At 39.3% G+C, this 18,223-nt stretch overlaps 1 protein-coding gene across 1 annotated transcript in view; it reads left to right on the top strand.

Moving 5' to 3' along the window:
• The window catches only part of LAMA2 (laminin subunit alpha 2), a 412,919-nt gene that overhangs the window by 158,944 nt on the left and 235,752 nt on the right, over positions 1-18,223 (top strand). The window contains exons 6-10 of the mRNA XM_014942611.1: positions 1,461-1,550; positions 3,645-3,762; positions 5,417-5,595; positions 6,957-7,056; positions 16,518-16,678. Of these exons, the coding sequence (XP_014798097.1) occupies positions 1,461-1,550; positions 3,645-3,762; positions 5,417-5,595; positions 6,957-7,056; positions 16,518-16,678 (648 nt within the window). The remainder of the gene's footprint in view (positions 1-1,460; positions 1,551-3,644; positions 3,763-5,416; positions 5,596-6,956; positions 7,057-16,517; positions 16,679-18,223) is intronic.

Raw genomic sequence — 18,223 nt, 5'->3', positions numbered from 1 at the left:
TTATTATACGATTGTTGCTGACGCTAAAAATTTTATGCCATGGTTTAGCTTAGAAGAATGGATGCAGCACTCAAACTCACAGCACACCCCTGTCTTCTGCACTGTGTGCACACCCCAATCTCTTCTTTCCACAATCTGTTCCTTTTTCCAATGCCACATCTCCCTGTTTTCCCACTGTTTAAATGTGTGTTATTCTATTTTTCCTCTGGTTTTTTTACCACTTTTTGTCACTTTCTGCTCACTTCCTCTTTCTGTTGGCCACCTTATTTTTCTTTTGGGAAGCTGTTTAGGGTAGCACTATAGTAAAGCCCTCTTATGAGAGGCAGTATGGTTATTCTTGGCTTGATTTAATATCATTTATCAATGCTGCATAACTGCAAAGAAAATTTGCTACTTCCGTTCCACACTTCTGGTTTCCATTTCTTCCTCCAATAGCGCTGGCTATTTCCAAAAGTTTGGAATTGGCCAGAAACCCTTCCAGTTGAGTGCAGTTATTGCAGCCTCATTAGTCATGGAAACTGTGTTTACGTAAGAGTGCACATTTAATAATCTAAGTGAACAGAAACACAAAATTTCCTGTTCTGCAAAACAGAAGACAAAGGGTAGCCATAAATGATACATTTTCTGTGTGGCAGAAAGTTAACTGTGAGTTATATGAGTTCTCATTTCGTTTGATATGTTTATTAATGATCTGAGAAAGAGTTGAATGCAGAAACAGCAAAATTTTCAAATAGCACATGTTTGTTTTGATTAGTCAGTTGTTAGGATGTTACAGGACCCTCACAAAACAGGTGAAAATGGACAAAACAGCATGCGAGCTTCATTTTTCGCAGATGTCATAATACATGGTTATAAATATTTTTCCATCCTTCTTTCTGGTTAGGGCTATTGGTCCCCACCAAAATAAAAATAGAAATGGTCAAATGGCAGAGCAACACGTTTAGAAGTTATTTAAATCTCAATAATGAAGGCTATTCCACAGTCATTCAAAAGGCCAATAACAAATTCGTCTTTCCATAGTCTAGTGAATGCCCAGTTGAGACCCAGCTCAGGTGAACAAAAGTGCTTTTTTCTTAGTTTTTGTTCTCACCTTTCTCTCTTCCCCATCGCCACGCCTTTTCCTTTTCATGCTTTCTGGAGGGAATAAATTCTATAGCATTTGGCTTTTCATTAAATAGCCTTCTCCTGTGCTCGTGTTTGGGGTGTGCTGTGTATAAACCCATGTGGCTCTTGTGACTTCAAACAAACGGAACTTTGCCAATTTATACTCTTTCTTTCACTGAGCCTGAATCTCTTGATCAAGACGCAGCTTGGATTATTACACTGTCTGCTATATTTGTAATAGATCAAAAAAGAAATAAAAGAGGACCTGACAGTTTTGTCACTAGGAATGAATTTTGCAGCTTGGCACCTGCGTTTTACAATCCATTTAGCAATTCAATTTCTGTTTTGTCTTACAGTATTACTATTCTATAAAAGATATCTCAGTTGGAGGCATGTGTATATGTTCAGGCCATGCGAAGGCTTGCCCACTGGATCCAACGACCAATGTATGTATTTTCTTTCTTTTTACTTATTTTTTATTTTTAATTTGCCTTAACCTTGGGAGGAACATGAGAAAAAAATGTTGATATTCCTCAGAGTTCTGTGAATTTATGTCTGTTCCTCACCCAGAAGAACACTCAGAAGCAGTGCCAGGATGAAACAGTGCTGGCAATCAGAATAATAAACATTCATACAATGTCAGCGGAGGCTTTCTCTGAAATGAAAGAATAGTTTCAGGTAATTCAGTCCACACTGAAACTACCCTGGGAACAGCAGAAATTTGGGTAACGTGATGTAGCTGTGGAGGTGAGCACTAACAGTCAGTCTACCTTTTTCTTGTTGATATCAATCAAGGTGTTTCCTAAATGTCAAATATTTAATTGATAGTTGCAAAAAAATGATGGCTCTAGAATGGTGCGTTTACTGTGGAGGAAATATTAATTGAGTGATCAGTCAAGATAGTCTAGAAAATCATGAGCTCTTTATAATTTCTTCCAACTTGCAGCTTTCTTTTACACAGTCAATAGGCACATAACCAATACAACTGAAATATAGAAATATGTTAGTGATGGTTGAAATCTATACACATGCATGCAGTAATTATCAGTAACACAGAATTTCCAATCTGCTAGTATTACTAATGTGCCACAATGTGGGATCTCTTCATATACTGCTCACTTAAGTAGGAGCTTTGTAGGATTTAACAAAAAATCAAGCCATTGTGTAGGAACTGATTAAAAAAAAATAAACAACAAACAACCAAAAAATCCTGGAAGGAATCTTACAGAGAATGCATTTACAGTTTAAGCAGTTTCCATGGGACCTTGTCAAAAATTTACAACCTCCTTGGTTTAATCCTTCTAAGCCTTTTCTGTGATGACGTGTAGGGCAGGCGTTGAGCTGTTGTTTCAGATGGCCTTAGGAGCTGAACCGCAGCGTTGTCTCAGTGCCAGCCCTAAGTGCTGTTAATCCCCTTAATATGTACTTCAGATAATTTGGCTGCTAAATAAAATAAAGGCATTTTGACACGTGTAGTGTCTTGTTTTGCAGGGTGACAAACATGTAATCATTGTCTAACCAGTATAAAAAATAGTGTAAGTGAAACAACCCAAACCATAGGAGATTTGGTGCATTTGGTTTCTCTCTCCAGGGATGCTCCTTAGACTGGGCCATACCAAAAGAGGAGGGCTCTGGCTTATAAACATCACAATTCTGGTTGTTGGCAGAAGGAATCTTTCACCTAGTGCTACAGGGAATAAACTTGCTTGAGTTTGCTGCTTTTCTGAAGCATTCCTTAACTTAAGATTTATGCTTTGTCTTGTCAGCCGTAGAATTTCTCCAGGTTGAGCTTGCTGCTTTGACCTTGGGTGGCTTCACAAGGACCACAGAGAATCCCCTCCACTGAATAATTACTGGGAAGGCTATTTTTGCTCCTCATTTCTCCAAACCATGCTTTCTTTTATCTCTTCCAAGCTGTTTCTGTGGCTCTGAGAATTTGGGTGTCCCCTACAGCAATATTTTAATGCTGTGGCTAAGCTGAGATGATCTGCTGAGGAACTGCAATTTGGGTGTCCCCTACAGCAATATTTTAATGCTGTGGCTAAGCTGAGATGATATGCTGAGGAACGGAGAAGCCACTGCAGGAGTGATCCTGCTCCCTTCTCCTGTTAGTTTAAAAACTTCCACCATCCCTCACATAGAATTAGTTACACAGTTAGAAGGTTACACGATGACTTGACTCATCCAGTAAAAGATTAATGCTAAAGTTAGAAGAAAAATCCCGTCCTCCTTTCTTCAGCCAGTTGGGGTTGGATTCTCCTGTGTCCTTAGATTCCCCTTAGATTCCTGGCCAAAGGACCACCGTGGACAACACCGTGGCTGTTGCCTTACAACACAGCTACAGAGGGTAAACACACCCTTTTGCCTCTCACTTGGTGAGTGCAGGGTACATAAATGAATAAAGATGAACAAACAGAGGAATTACAGAATATAGCCTTTCTTAATGTTTTCATAATTTGAACCCGAACGCAGATTATGTACATGGACAGATTCTTCAAATCATCACGTTGTGTAAATATTTATTTTTTCTTTTAAATTAGAAATCCATCTGTCAGTGTGAGCACAACACATGCGGGGAGACGTGTGATCGGTGCTGTCCGGGTTTCAATCAGCAGCCCTGGCACGCGGGCACTTTCCTGGTTAAGCACGAATGTGAACGTAAGTCAAAACCTTCTGCAGAAGAGAAGGTTTATTGCAGCTGCTGGTGAAAACTGGTCAGATCCTACATGATTTTTCAATTAATTTTATTTCTAACCATGCTTGTTTATACATCAGTCGTTGTTCGCTTAGGTTGGCTCAAAAAAGTTAACAGAACAATTACATGAAGATTCATGGTTTTATTAAACTCACAATATTGTAGTGTAACATGCTGATATTGGTGGAATAGTAGATAAAAAGTCATTTTGATTTGTTTAATTTTTATAATTGTGGTGGTTTGTTTTGATACAATAACAGGACTATCCTGATGAGTAAAAAATCTTTTTTATAGATTTTTCATTATATTAAACTTCAACAGCATGATTTGTGTATAAATTACACTTTTGTGTATTATAACGTTCAGCCTTGCTGAAACAAAATATTTTTACATTATCAAAATGCAATTTGAGTTTCGGATTTTTTCAATGGAAAAATCAGTGTATCTAGTTTTCCAACCCTGAAATATCACCTTCCCACAGGGTGGGAATTTCATTTTCAGATTTGCCGTAGTAAGGATAGTTATAACTGAACTTTAACATCTTCCTTCCAAAGGTCATGTACCACTTATTTTTCTAAACATAATAAATTCTAGTGCTCCATTTCTTGTACGTGTTTATTCAATTGTAGGATTGCAGCCATAGTTCTACTATGAGTGGCTAAAAATAAAGAAAAAGAAACAGATATCCCCATATTAAAAGTAGTAATCACTTATTTGTGTCCTGTAAACTTTGGTCACAGAGGTCTTTGTTTCATAGGGACTGTGTCTGCACTGGGAATGCATTCTGGGATGAAATCAGGGTACATTTATTTCCATTTTGAAGTTTCAAGAGGTGCTTCTTATGCCCCATTCAACCCTTGGTGAATTGTGCTTTCATGGTGGAGGCTGTTCCCTGGGATCTGGCTCAGATGTGAGGAGAATGACTCCCTGCCATGTTGACGGGCTTTGAATTTCTCTTTATGTGGAAATGAATGTTTTAATACCCCAGGGGAAAGGAGAGAGTGAGCTACCTCATTTTCACAGCAACAGATTATTAGGTTAGCTCTCCTGCATGTGGACCTGAAGCCTAGGAGTTCAAATCTGAGCTTCTAAAGAAGTTTTAAGATGCAGAGTCTCATTGTTGTGACCCAGTTCTTATGTGCGTATGTGCAAATCAAGTGTTTTCAGGATGTCTTTCAGCTTTCATGGAAATTATATATTTACATATACCATTCTGTTGCTTTCCTTATAATTCCTCTTGTTTGTTAAATTAGCTGACCCTTTCATTAACCGTGTGTGTAACCACCAAAGGTTTCTGGACTATCAATTTAAACAGAAAAAAACACACCCTAGAGCAAAACAGGAAGAACATAATTGGGCTGTATCTGTCAACTTCGATGCCTCCCCCAGACAAAATATGGAGAAAAAATACCAATATACAGGGTTCCAGGCTGCATTTGTGATGGGACCACATTACTTTTTGCAGCTGGAGGAGTAAATTGGTGTTTGGATGTGCTATTGGTTCCAATGTGTGCAGCACCAGCGGTAGAACGGTGAACGACTCTTCTTTAATACCGTAATAAGAGAGTGGTATCTCCATCCAGAAAGTGTTCACTAACACAGTTCCTTCTCTTTCAGCGTGCAACTGCCATGGGAAGGCCGAGGAGTGTTACTATGACCAGGACATTGCAGACAGAAATCAGAGTTTGAACATCCACGGAGAATACATCGGGGGCGGAGTGTGTGTCAACTGCACCAACCACACCGGCGGCATCAACTGCGAGACCTGCATCGATGGTTACTTCAGACCTAAAGGGGTAAACGCCTGTTCTCTTGTCACTTGACGGTAAAAAGAGATATGACACAGCTTGGACTGCCATGTTATGAAGGTTAAATTCTAATTCTGACAGTGCGGTAGTTGCTTTTCACAGCTGGAAATCTGTAAAGCTAACGCTCACAGAAATACGAAAGTGAATTGACTTGATAGGAAGGAATGTGCTTGAGGTCAGGGCCACCAGCTAGGATTTCAATTTAATTCAAAGGAGGATGTGGTCCTGTACACAGAACTCTTGCCAGAGTAATGAATTTCAAGATTTTTTATCAAAGAGCAAAGAAATATTGCTATATTGGATATTGGGGAAAGAGAGTCTGTAATTTTTAGTTAATTTTTAATAGAATTAATAACCGCTGAAATTCTATAGTGTCATGAATGCCTTTCATTTTCAGTGCAGCGGGAATTGTTTTTTGCATGTCATCCTATAAGACTGTATTTTCATCTAAGTTGAAGCTCTCAGAAGATGAAGCTTATATTGGGTTGTGTTGCCAGTATGGGCTGTGCCTGTGCTTTAGACAGCTACACTATTATTGTGTTTGTAAACTCCTGGTATTTTGTCTGTATAGTTTCAGTTGGGTAAACCATGGCCTTCTGTCTGATTGGTTTTCAGTCCTTGAACACAGAAAATATCAGCAAATAACAGTAATTACATTCTCCCTAATACGCTGGGTTTAGTCTTAGAGTTTGAAAAAGAGTACTGATCTCTTCAACAGCAGGGCACTTGATTTCTTCCTCTGAATCAAGTTATTATCCAATTAAAAGGGATTTCATATATATGTGTGTAGTGTATCTATAGGATGTGTGTATACCTAGTTCATGCAGAACTTCTAGTTTATATTCCCAGTGTGATATTAGACTAAGGCTTAAGTTTGAGGTAACCTTTTCAAGAACAAAAGGAAATTGTTCCACTGTCTTATGTTCACTTTTCTTCACTTACCCTTTTTGTGCAGTTACTGACCAACTATCATTAGTTAGATTTTTGAATCATGTTGACCAGAACAACTGAACTATTTGTCAATATTACTTTAGGTAGCGAATACCTAAAATCTACTTCATTATATTTATTGATTTTAATTATACAAAGATCTGCTATTATCTCTACACCTATTGTTCTAGTTGAAAACAGATTTGTATCTAAATCACTTACATGTTTCTAAATAAAAATCCAAAATGTAACTTTAATGCCTAGACTGCATGGGCTAAGTTTGGCAACCATCTCACTTTTGTTAAAGTGCAAGCTGCTTACACAGAAGCCGTTCTCTCCTACTTTTTGTTTAAGAAGTAATTAAATGTTTCCAATTATTAAAGGTAAGATTTTGTTTTGCAATCTCTCTGGTTTTATAGGTATTGCCAGATAGCCCAGATCCATGCCAGCCGTGTTCCTGTCATCCAAATGGGTCTTTACATGATACCTGTGTCAAAGATGAGAAACATGCGGAAGAAGGTAAGATCCCTAAAAGACAGTGATAATAAAGCTTAAGTTCAGCAGTGGTCAAAGAAAACCTGAATCACATTCATGTTATCTCCTAAAAAAAATCACTTTTATTTTAAAGCTTACTTCATGCAAACAATAATCCACCTGCATTCTTATGATAGTTCTCTTTGGAAACTCAGATTTCATGTTCCCAAATTTGATGAAGCTTCTTTCAGATTCATAACTTGCAAACTTGAGTTATGTTTGGAAGAGTATTCCCCATGGAATATGTTGGAGAATTTTTGCTTTAAAGAGCTTTCTTCTTCTACAGCAGAGATTAAACCTAGTACAACCATAATGTTTTAATCACTTTTCCTTTCTAAGCATATTTCCGTTTGAAACCTGGAAAAAAATCTGTTCCAAAGGTGCCATATTTATGTGCAATTTATATTATTAATGTAGGATTACAAGCTGTTTACCATAGTTCCATAAAAGCTGTCTTCAAATATAGAATAAACTCCGCCCTTGTGCTTTGGAAACAATGGATTGCCATATTTTTCTGGTTCTTTTGTTGACAAACTTCTGGAAATACTGTAGGACTATAACAGCAAAACTCAAGGTCAGTTCTGAAGAGATTTTTAATTGGGCTACTTACAATCTATTGACAAGAGACGTTGTAGCAATCTCTTTGGAAAGAGAGATCAATGGACCATAAAAGCAGCATAGTGGAGATGCAAATACAGGGCCCAAAGGTGTAAAATCTACTCTCACAACCATGTACTGATTCCATCACTTCAGTAAAATGACAGTGATTACTGTCAGGGTGATATATGTGGTGGGATGACCTTCTCCGGCTGCAGCTGCCCACCCGGCTGCTCTCTCGCTGCCCTTCGCAGCGGGACACGGGGAGGAATTGAGATGAAGCACCTCATGGGTTGAGGTGAAGACCAGGAGATTGCTTGCCAATCACTGTCATGAGCACAACAGGTCCCACTTGGGGAAAATGAATTTAACTTATTGCCAATTTAAATGGATTCAGATAGTGATAAGCAAAGACAAATGTTTAAAAAGCACCTTCCTCCCCCACCTCTTTTTTTTTGGTTTTTGGGGGTTGTGGCCATATTGGTTCCTCTCTGACACTCCTTTCTCCTACGCTTTTCCCTGGCTCCAATGTGGGTCCTTCCCACAGGCTGCCATCCTTTAGGAAAAAACTCTGCTCCACCATGGGTCTTCTTTCAGGAAGTTCCTTCAAGGGGTACTCCATGCTGTGGATATCTGCACCACCATGGTCTCCTCAAGGGGATGGAGGGGAATCTCTGCCCCGGTGCCTGAGGCACCTCCTCCACCTCCTCCTTCTCCTCTGGTCTCCCTCACCTCCTCCACCTCCTCCTTCTCCTCTGGTCTCCTCAGCCCCATCTTGGCAGAGGGGCTGAGCCGGGCCCTGAGGTGGTGGGTGGGATGGAGCCGGCTGGAACCGGCTGTGACCGGCTTGAGGCAGCCCTGGCCGCTCCTCACAGGGGCCTTCATGCAGCAAAGAAACCTCTCATATTATTAAACAGGACAACTTTTATCCAAACTTTTGTGGCTACTGATCATAAAATACTGGGGCTATGATTTTTGAGGTGAAAGAATGGTTAATTCAAAGAAATGGTGTGTTAGACCCAGCTGCTTGGCCTCTGGGTCCCTGGCTGTCGTCCTGTCACACCTTCCTGCCGGCCACCGGCACGGCCATTCTCCAGGGGCCTGGCAGCTGGAAGGCAGGTATCGGGCTGTCAGCTCTTCCCTCAGGGGAAGAGGGAAACAAAACGACAAAGATGTTTTCCTATCTTGTTTGGTTGTCAGTAATGGTGTCATTAGGAGCTCTGGTAACATTCGTGCCTCTGAGCAGTCAACACATCTAATCCCTCTCAGGGCTACTCTCTGAACCTGCCGACTCTGACTGGGTGGTGCTGAGCTGTAACACCTCGCTTCCCGTATCTCCTGCCTTTTTAATCCTCTGAGCTTCTTTCTGGTAAATTCTCTTTTCCAGACCTCTTTAGGAAGAGAAAACAACTTCTGTTTGGGTGGTCCCTCCTTTTCTTTCTTACTTTTTTTCTCTGTTTGGGTGGTCCCTCCTTTTCTTTCTTTTTCTATGCTGTCTCCATCCATCTAATCTAAAGATCATTAATTGTGTCTTTCTAATAAATCAAGAAATGTGTCATGCCGCCATCTTGAAGATAACACATCCAAAATTGGATTATCTCTCTTTGTTTTGTGTCCTTTTGCTTTTATTGGCAAGCGGCCGGTCCTGCCCATCTCGCCCCAGGCATTCAAACAAGTTTCATATCTCAGCAGTTCCTCCAGCCCCGAGAACCAGGGAGTTCTTTTATTCTCTCCACAAAATTAAAACTCTCATCATTTACTACCTTGACTATAACCAGCTTCTCCTGATCTTCCTGAAACTCGACTCATTCAGCTGCAGCTGGTTGGAGACCTCGTGCTTTTGAGCACATTAGAGTATTCTTAATCTCTCTTGAATCTGCTGAACATGAAGTAATATTTTTTCCTTTACTGCTTTTTAAACCTATTATTGTCTCCTCTTTCCAGCTTACTTACTGTATAGGTTATTCTGTGTGTTTAAACTACTTATATATGAAAGTGCAACAGGTTTTATTTAGGTAAGAGCCATCATATGGAGAATTCTCTCCCCAGAGTAGTCCATGCGTTTGATCCCGAAACCAGTTATCTGTGTCCTGCCCAGTCCTGGGAGTCCAGTGAAATGGGGACAGTTTGCACTGTCTAGATGGTGGCCAGATGAAAGTTCTGTATTTTGTCATATTTTATTTACCAATTTTAAGACTACAAGAACAAAAATAAGACAGCCCTACACATAGCTGGGCTTTGTAGCCATTGTGCCTACAATGATCCTGTTCTTTGCTCCTTGTTCTTTCTTTTTATTTGTTTTGCTTTACTTCTTGTTGTACTAAATAAGGTTCCAACACGGTATGAAAACTGTTTACTTCTTGCCCATTACATTTGATTACGGTGTATGGACCAGCGGGCCAGATTTGTGATTAGCTGGGCTTTGTAGCCATTGTGCCTACAACAGTCCTGTTCTTTGCTTCTTGTTCTTTCTTTTTATTTGCTTTGCTTTACTTCTTGTTGTACTAAATAAGGTTCCAACACGGTATGAAAACTGTTTACTTCTTGCCCATTACATTTGATTACGGTGTATGGACCAGCGGGCCAGATTTGTGATGGTAACATCTTATTCAAGATGTGGTGTTGGGGGATATGGTGTAGGGGAGTACTTTAGAGTAGGGTAGATGGCTGGACTCGATGATCCCGAGGGTCTCTTCCAGCCTAGATGATTCTGTGATTCAACATAAAAGACACAATAATGCTAGTTGAAAGAAAAAGACATTTAAATTTTTCTTTTAAGGAAGGTTTTCTGTGATAATGGAGAGGTTGTGGTAGAATCAAGAGCAGGTCTGGATATAACTTTTAGCATAAAACTAACCTGAAAGCAGATAGCTTTTTAGCCTTTTTTTTTTTTTTTCCCTCTCTTTAATTTATATTCAATACCCTGATAAAATTCTTTTGACTGTACTGTGCTCACCCTGGGCAGGAGTTGGGTTTGAAGCACTGGGGAGCCTTCATAAAGGAAAGGCTGGAAAGCGTGATCCATCTGAAGGAATCTGCCTGTTCACCTGTGAACCAGACTGAATGCACAGTGGGTAGGCTGAAACACATCTCAGAGTTTGCTGGCTGGTTGTTTCAGGATAAATTGTTTGCTTGGTAGTAAGGTGGGAATTGGCTTCTTTAAATATGTGGTAAGCAAATGAGTTGGGAGGATTAAAAACACTAAACTAAAAATGAAATATGTTAATAAGGAAAATCGGTGGGAATATAAAGTCACCATGAAGGAAGGAAAATAAAGTTGGAGGCTGTACATTCTCCTTGTGCTTGAATACTGTAGGTAAGCAACAATTAAAATGGAAAATTGTAGAAAATACTATAATACCTGGTACATTGATGGAGTGCAAGAAGAGGATTTAAAGGACTACATCTTGTAGTCATCATTGGGTTTGGGTAGATGAGAGAAGGACATGAAGGACTTGCTTTATAATTGATTGTTTCAGGAGAAAAACAAATCCTTTTGTATATTAAGCATGTATAATTTCCATTTTGATCAGCCTAATATAACTTTGGCCTCACATTTCACTCAGCTTTCTGAAATGAAATATTATTATTCTAGCTTGTGTAGTATAGTTTTGGTTTTCAAGAATGCTTTTCAAATATTCTTTCACAGCAATGTTATACGATATGCTCATGAGCAACACAGAAAAGACAGAGCCAGAAACTTGCAATAAATCATGGTGTGTTTGCAAACAGTGGTATTGCCACAGTAAACTGCTGAAAGTGTCTGTAGGGTTTGTAAATGAAAGGCAATAATTTTAAAACTCAATTTCTCCACCTATGTCCCATACATCCTAATAGTAGGATGGTTTGACCGTGGCTGATACTGTGGTCACTTTCAGTTGTCCATACAAAGCAAAGGTGAAAGCTACACGTTCAGAACTACTTTGTACTCCAGTAATGAGGCTTGCTCCATGAATGAGTGCTCGTGTTTCAAGGTGTTGTGGCTAGATTTTAACAAATAACCATTTACTCGGCTTGTAAGCTCCTGCAAGAGCTGTGGGGTTTGGAAACTGGCAGAGTTTTGTGCAGTGCAGTTTTTTTCCCTGTTGTCTCTTCATGTACAATATAATCCCAATGACAGATGTTAATTTTTGCTGAAAAACTTTCTCAGACATTGTCAGATAAATAAGGTCCAGACATCTCCATCTTTATTCAGTGTTCAGAGCACCTTGCTCAGCAAGCATTCCATCTGACTTCCATGAGGTTGTTTTTGGATTTTATACACTGTTTGAATATGAGTGAAAATAGTGAAGGCCAGTCCTGGGATTGCAGGGTTTTTTCAAGGGTCTGGTGCGAGATTTTGTGTGCGTTCATTTTTGTGCAATTTTGAAAGACTGTTAGGCTGGGAGAAAACTGACCGTTAAAACTCACGTTTCAAGATGACTCATCCTCTAGGATGAACTTTCAAAGCTTCAATACAGTCACAGGTAGGACAGAAACTGATAATATCTGGGTAGAAAACAGGGAATAACAGCTTCAACAAATAATACCACATTGAAACAAGGCCTAGGAAGTAATGGACCAAAAGCAAAAGGTGTGCTTCTGCTGAAATGTTACCTCATTACAACAACAACGACAGACAGACCTGAAACACCTGCCCCAAATGGAGATGTAATTAGGCTGTTGACATGGTATACACCACATCTGCACTGCAGAAGCCTGGTCCAAGATAACCAGTGGGACACTGTGTTACAGTGAGAGCCTAGATCACACATCTGGGTCTTGCAAATGCCATAAATGAATGAAGACATTGAGCCACATAAAATGTATAGACTAACCATATCAATGAGCGTTAAGAGCTGGAAGAATCTATGTCCCTTAATAGTCTCTAGGTTGTCACGTTTCAAGATGACTCATCCTCTAGGATTAACTTTCAAAACCTCAATACAGTCACAGATAGGACAGAAACTGATAATATTTGGGTAGAAAACAGGGAATAACAGCTTCAACAAATAATACCACATTGAAACAATGCTTAGGAAGTAATAGACCAAAAGCAAAAGAAGATGTGCTTCTGCTGAAATGTTACCTCATTACAACAACAATGACAGACAGACCTGAAACACCTGCCCCAAATGGAGATGTAATTAGGCTGTTGACATGGTATACACCACATCTGCACTGCAGAAACCTGGTCAAAGATAACCAGTGGGACACTGCGTTACAGTGAGAACCTACATCACAGATATGGGTCTTGCAAGTGCCATAAATGAAAGAAGGCATTGAGCCACATAAAATGTGTAGACTAACCATATCAACGAGTGTTAAGAGCTGGAAGAATCTGTGTCTGTTAATAGTCTCTAGGCCTTCCTCTCTCTGTTGTGGAGTGGAGGTTTCTAATGGTAGGCTGAAAATTATGCACTACTGTGTAGTCTGTGTATGGGAAAGGGGATTGATGGGCTGGTGACAGTGGGGTTTCCAGTCCTGCTCGCTCTTCCTTCACTGCAGAGGAAGGAAAGAGCAGGGGAAGGGAAGGCTCCTGATGAGGAACTAAAGAACTGGACTGACTAGGCAGTGGAGGAGAGACTATATATTTAAATGAGTATTTGGGAGCTGTTCCATACTGAGACATATAGTTGAATTTGGGGTTGCTGAGTCTTAACTCATGAGACCAAATAATGAGTTCTGGAAACTGGCTCCCTTCTAAAGCGTTGGACTTGCCTGGTTTCATACTGCTGAACCCTGTTCAGCAGGGGTTTTTAATCTGCAAGGAACAGAAGTTTGTCTCTTAAAACAAGATTGTCTAGCTGGGATGGATTGGCCCAGATTACAAAAGAGCCTGATGCCTGCTGTGCTGTGAGGCGTCACCGGTGGCTGGTTGAGAGGAGGGTAACTCCAAAATTTGAGAATCAACTGGGCCACAGGCAGCAAAAGCCATGGATCATGTGGTTTTGGGGTAGTAAAGTAACACAGAAATTTCATGCACTGAAATTCTGTTTATAATTAGGACACATCAAGAAGGTGGCAGTCAATATGATGTGCTACAGGAGATCAAAGAGGCGGCAAGGTTAGAGAAGACAGATTGAATTTCATCTCTGTATAGATTAACAGATAATAAATATAATTTAAAACTCTTGTAGATGACTGCTTCTTCAAATAGCTAGTTAGAGAAACCATAAAAAGAGAAGCACCTTTGGATTTATGCATGAGAAACTGGTTTAAAACTCTCCCGTTGAAGGGCAGTCAAATTAAACATTCTTGTAGGAATGAGAAGGCCTCCCTAAAAAACAACTTAATCAGAACAAGAAAACCTTTAAACCTTGAAAAAGAATATCAAAATGAACAATCCGAGATTGCTAATGGCAAGAATAGGGTTTATAGACTGTGTATTAGACATTCAGAGAAGATGCATTCCTCTAGTTCAAAATGATTCAAGCAACGCAATTAAGCTAGAAAAAATTATCTATTTAAACAATAAAAAAGAAGCTCCCTGAAAAGAGCAGAAGTTATATCCAATTGAGGATAATAGAAAAGGACATAAATTGTGACAGATTCTGGAAAGTCATACTCTTAATAACACATATACATATTTTAAGGAATAATTTGCTAAATGCTTAAATGTTGCTAAGAAGTACTTCTTCAGATAAATCAGAATCAAAAAGACTGCTAGAGATTCAAATTCAGTAGGAGTTAAATATGAATAAGGTGTAATCAAGTTATAACCAGAGATCTCAAGAGAGAAAAGGACACAGCGGAAAAACGAGATTAATCCTTTGTATCAGTGAATAGAAGAGCTGAGGGAATTTCCCACTTGGGAGTCTTTGTTCATGGGGACGAGTCAGAAGAACTGTCTCAAACAGACGTGTCAGGTTTAGAGCAAGCTGGTAAATGCAGAATAACAATTCATCAGGCCTGTATTTTATTTATCCATGGCTTCTGGATGTAGTTAAAAATGGAGTTGCTTGAATCATTAAATACAGTTTATAATACTTTTAAAAACTTACATTAATATTACATAAATAGAAACTGTTTATCCATTTTGTGAAAGAAGGGCAGAGGGTTCAAGGTAACTAAAATCATAAGGTCTGGTTTCTGTGCCAAGCAAATCAGTGAAACAGCAATAAATGATTTATACCATTTCTGAGCTGTGGCAAAAATGGGCAAAAATCAAGATCAGTTTTTTTTTGTAGAGGAGAGTGTGCCTTATGAATCTGTTTGAAGATGTGGCAAAAATGGGCAAAAATCAAGATCAGGTTTTTTTGTAGAGGACAGTGTGCCTTATGAATCTGTTTGAAGGATTCAATGAACGTGTGAACAAAGGCTCATTGAATTAATAATGTATTTTGATTTTCAAAAAGTTTTGACAGGATCCTTCACCAAAGACCATGAAAGAAAGGGTAATAGAATAAAGAGGAAAGGTTCTTTCATGGATTAGTACTTGGTTAAAAGAATAAATGGACCGTTTTCACAGTGATGAACAGTATGAACTGTTGAAAATATTCATATTTAACCTGGAAAAGGGATGAGTAGGAAGGTGACAAAGTTAGCAAGTACAAAATCTCTCAGCACAGAGAAATGAAAGAACTGCAAAATGTTCAGAAAGATCTCAAGATAGTCAGTGGCTGGGTAGTGAAATAACTGATGAATTTCTGTGGCAATTAAAGGAAAAGCAGAACATAGAGAAAAGTAGTTCTACTTGTACAGTGATGACAACAATTTCTGAATTTAGGCACTACCAGCTGTGAAGCAGCTCTTAGAATGACCTTGGACTGCGTGCCCTGGATGTATCAGCTCAGGGCTGGCTCAGCAGCAGTCAAAAAGGTCAACAGAGCCTTAGGAAATATTACTGTTGTTTAAAAAACAAAACTGAAAAGATCATCAAACCATTTATAGGTCCACGCTATGCACTCCTTTCCCCTTCAATAATTTATTAGAGCTGGAAAAGTTGCAGCGGATGACAACAGAGATTTTCAGGCATACAAAGCAGTTTCTGTCTAAAGTGATATTAAATAGGCTTAGGAGGTTTTGGTGTATGGAATAAAAATGTCATGTGGGGTATGATCGAGGTATATTGGAATCACAGATGGCATGGAGAAAGCGGGTGGGGAATGGTTACTTGCTGTTTTCTCTGATATGAGAATTAGAGGGCAATAAATACAGGTTTAACACCTATCAGTGTTTGCTTTCACTCTACCCATGGTTAAATGTGGAACCTACTGCTGGTGAGCTCTGTGGACTCTGAAAGGAAAAGCGTGTTCAAAGGTGACAGGGTGAATTAATGGAAGAGACATTTTTCAGGGAATGTTAGGTGCAAGGAGGTAGGGATGCATTTCAGTTTAGAAGATCTCTAATATGTGGACTTCTGGAAGCTTAGTATGCAAATCACTATATGCTTGCTCTATTCTTGCATACTTTATTGTAGCCTCTCAGACATAAATAGAATTGTCTGGGTTGGAAGGGACCTTTAAGATCATCTAGTCCAACCATCAACCTCACTCTGATAAAACCCATCACTAACCCATGTCTCTAAGCACTATGTCAACCCGGCTTTTAAATACCTCCAGGGATGGTGCCTCAACCACTGCCCTGGGCAGCCCATTCCAATGCCTAATAACCTTTTTAGTGTAAAAATCTTTCCTAATCTCCAATCTGAACCTCCCCTGGGGCAACTTGAGGCCATTTCCTCTTGTCCCATCGCCTGTGACTTGGGAGAAGAGACTGACCCATACATAGATGTATGCCCTTATGTTGCACCTACCAAAGGTGGTGTTTAGAGCACTGGAACACAGATATCTGTTAATAATACTACTACTAATAGTAATAATAATGATAAATCAAATATGCCTTATTTTTTCTCCCTCTTCCCATAGAGATGTTGCCTGGTTTCTGTCACTGCAAGCCTGGCTACGCAGGAGAGAGCTGCGACAGATGTGCCCTGGGTTATACAGGGTTCCCCGAGTGCCTGCCCTGCAACTGCTCGCTGGAAGGCAGTGAGAATGCTGACCCTTGTGTAGGGCCCTGCACCTGCAAGGTATGGATGTTGAGTTCTCCTGAACCATAGCAACCTTCTGATGATATGGAAAGGTTGTAATTAATGGTTCTTCTATCGTAGAACAGCATCGCAGTGTCCTCCCTAGCTGTGTTAGTATCTATGTCAGTCACTTCTCATACAACACTTGTTCTTGGTCCTGTGAAGTCTTAGATTGTCTTGAGTCACTGTAATTAACACTGTACCTAGGAGCCTGCTGCCAGTCATACCAGTCCTTAGAAACCTGTAATGAGAGGGTACTTCATTGTAATGAATCATTTATTTCAAACTCACATCCTCATGTTCTCAAAACTGTATGTTTAAAGTATTTTGGGCTCTAAAATTAAAATGTAATAGGACTTCAAAAGACAGAATGAGCTGATGATGTATTAGAACAAACAAAAAGTTGCATTGTAGGAGTTGTTATTAGGGATATAATCCTCTTTTCTTGGTAAGTTCAAAACTAAGAGAATTCTTTCCTGCCTTGAGATGGTTGATTAATAATCTGTAACATATTTTAAAAAAATAATAATCCATCCTTTCTTTAGGGTGATTTTCTTAATTTCTAGGAGGAAAATCCAAGACTGATATTCTCTGTATGCCTTCGTGTACCTCCAGCAAATTATATTTTGATATTATATTGAAATAAAAACACTTCTAAAAACACATGCATCTACTTCTTAAAAAATACCTAGTTACCAGGAATGCTTTAGGAATGGTGGTGCTGTGTATTTCATGGTTTAGTAAGTGACCACGAAGAGGCCCAAAGGACAAGTTACTGTACTGTGGGTTGATTTTCCTGTGTTGTACTTGTAGGAGTTCCCTTTCAGCATTTAATTAACAGAATTAGTCACAAATGTGGATTTAAAAATACTTATGTTACATCCTTAAATACAACAATGTATAAAAAAATACTTCAATCTATCAGTTTATGCTGCATATATATAAAGCTGGGGTGTGACAGCTGAATGGCACTGAAATGTACTCAGAGAATTAACCTTATCCTCACTTTGTGTAACAGTCACATGCTGTCTGTCAGAAATAAAATCTATCTTTATCTCAGTTCTAATTCCTTAGCTATCAAGTGTAGGAGATCAGAAAAGGGGTGCTTTTGCTATATTCTGACTTGAAAGGGAGCTTTGATGAAGGTGTCACATGCCAAATACAAGATACCCACTGCTGAATGATTCTTATTATTATGACATTTTTTGTGTCGTGCCAAACTGACCTGTTAGTACAATGGGACCAAAATGAACAAATATGGAATAGAGACAATTGTTCCTATCCGAGGGAGTCCACACTTTTTTCTCGCTATTCACCCTTTGTCTTCTTTCTTCTCCTCTAATCCCTTTTAAAGTGCTTGTGGGAGAAAAATTATACCCTTTGCAGATAGCTGAGATACAGATACACTCACATTTATTTTCACTAACAATCTTCAAATTCAAATCAAAGCAGATTATGGTCAAAGGGACACTGAAATCATCAGATTAGTTATGCTCCATATGAAGAATAAAGTGGGATGTCTGGACAAGTTAATAGCAGGTCTTG

This window comes from Calidris pugnax, unplaced genomic scaffold (genome assembly GCF_001431845.1).
Source record: "Calidris pugnax isolate Ruff unplaced genomic scaffold, ASM143184v1 scaffold86, whole genome shotgun sequence".
NCBI lineage: Eukaryota > Metazoa > Chordata > Aves > Charadriiformes > Scolopacidae > Calidris > Calidris pugnax.
Note: the sequence above shows the minus strand (reverse complement) of the source record. Positions and strands in the feature narration are given on the sequence as shown.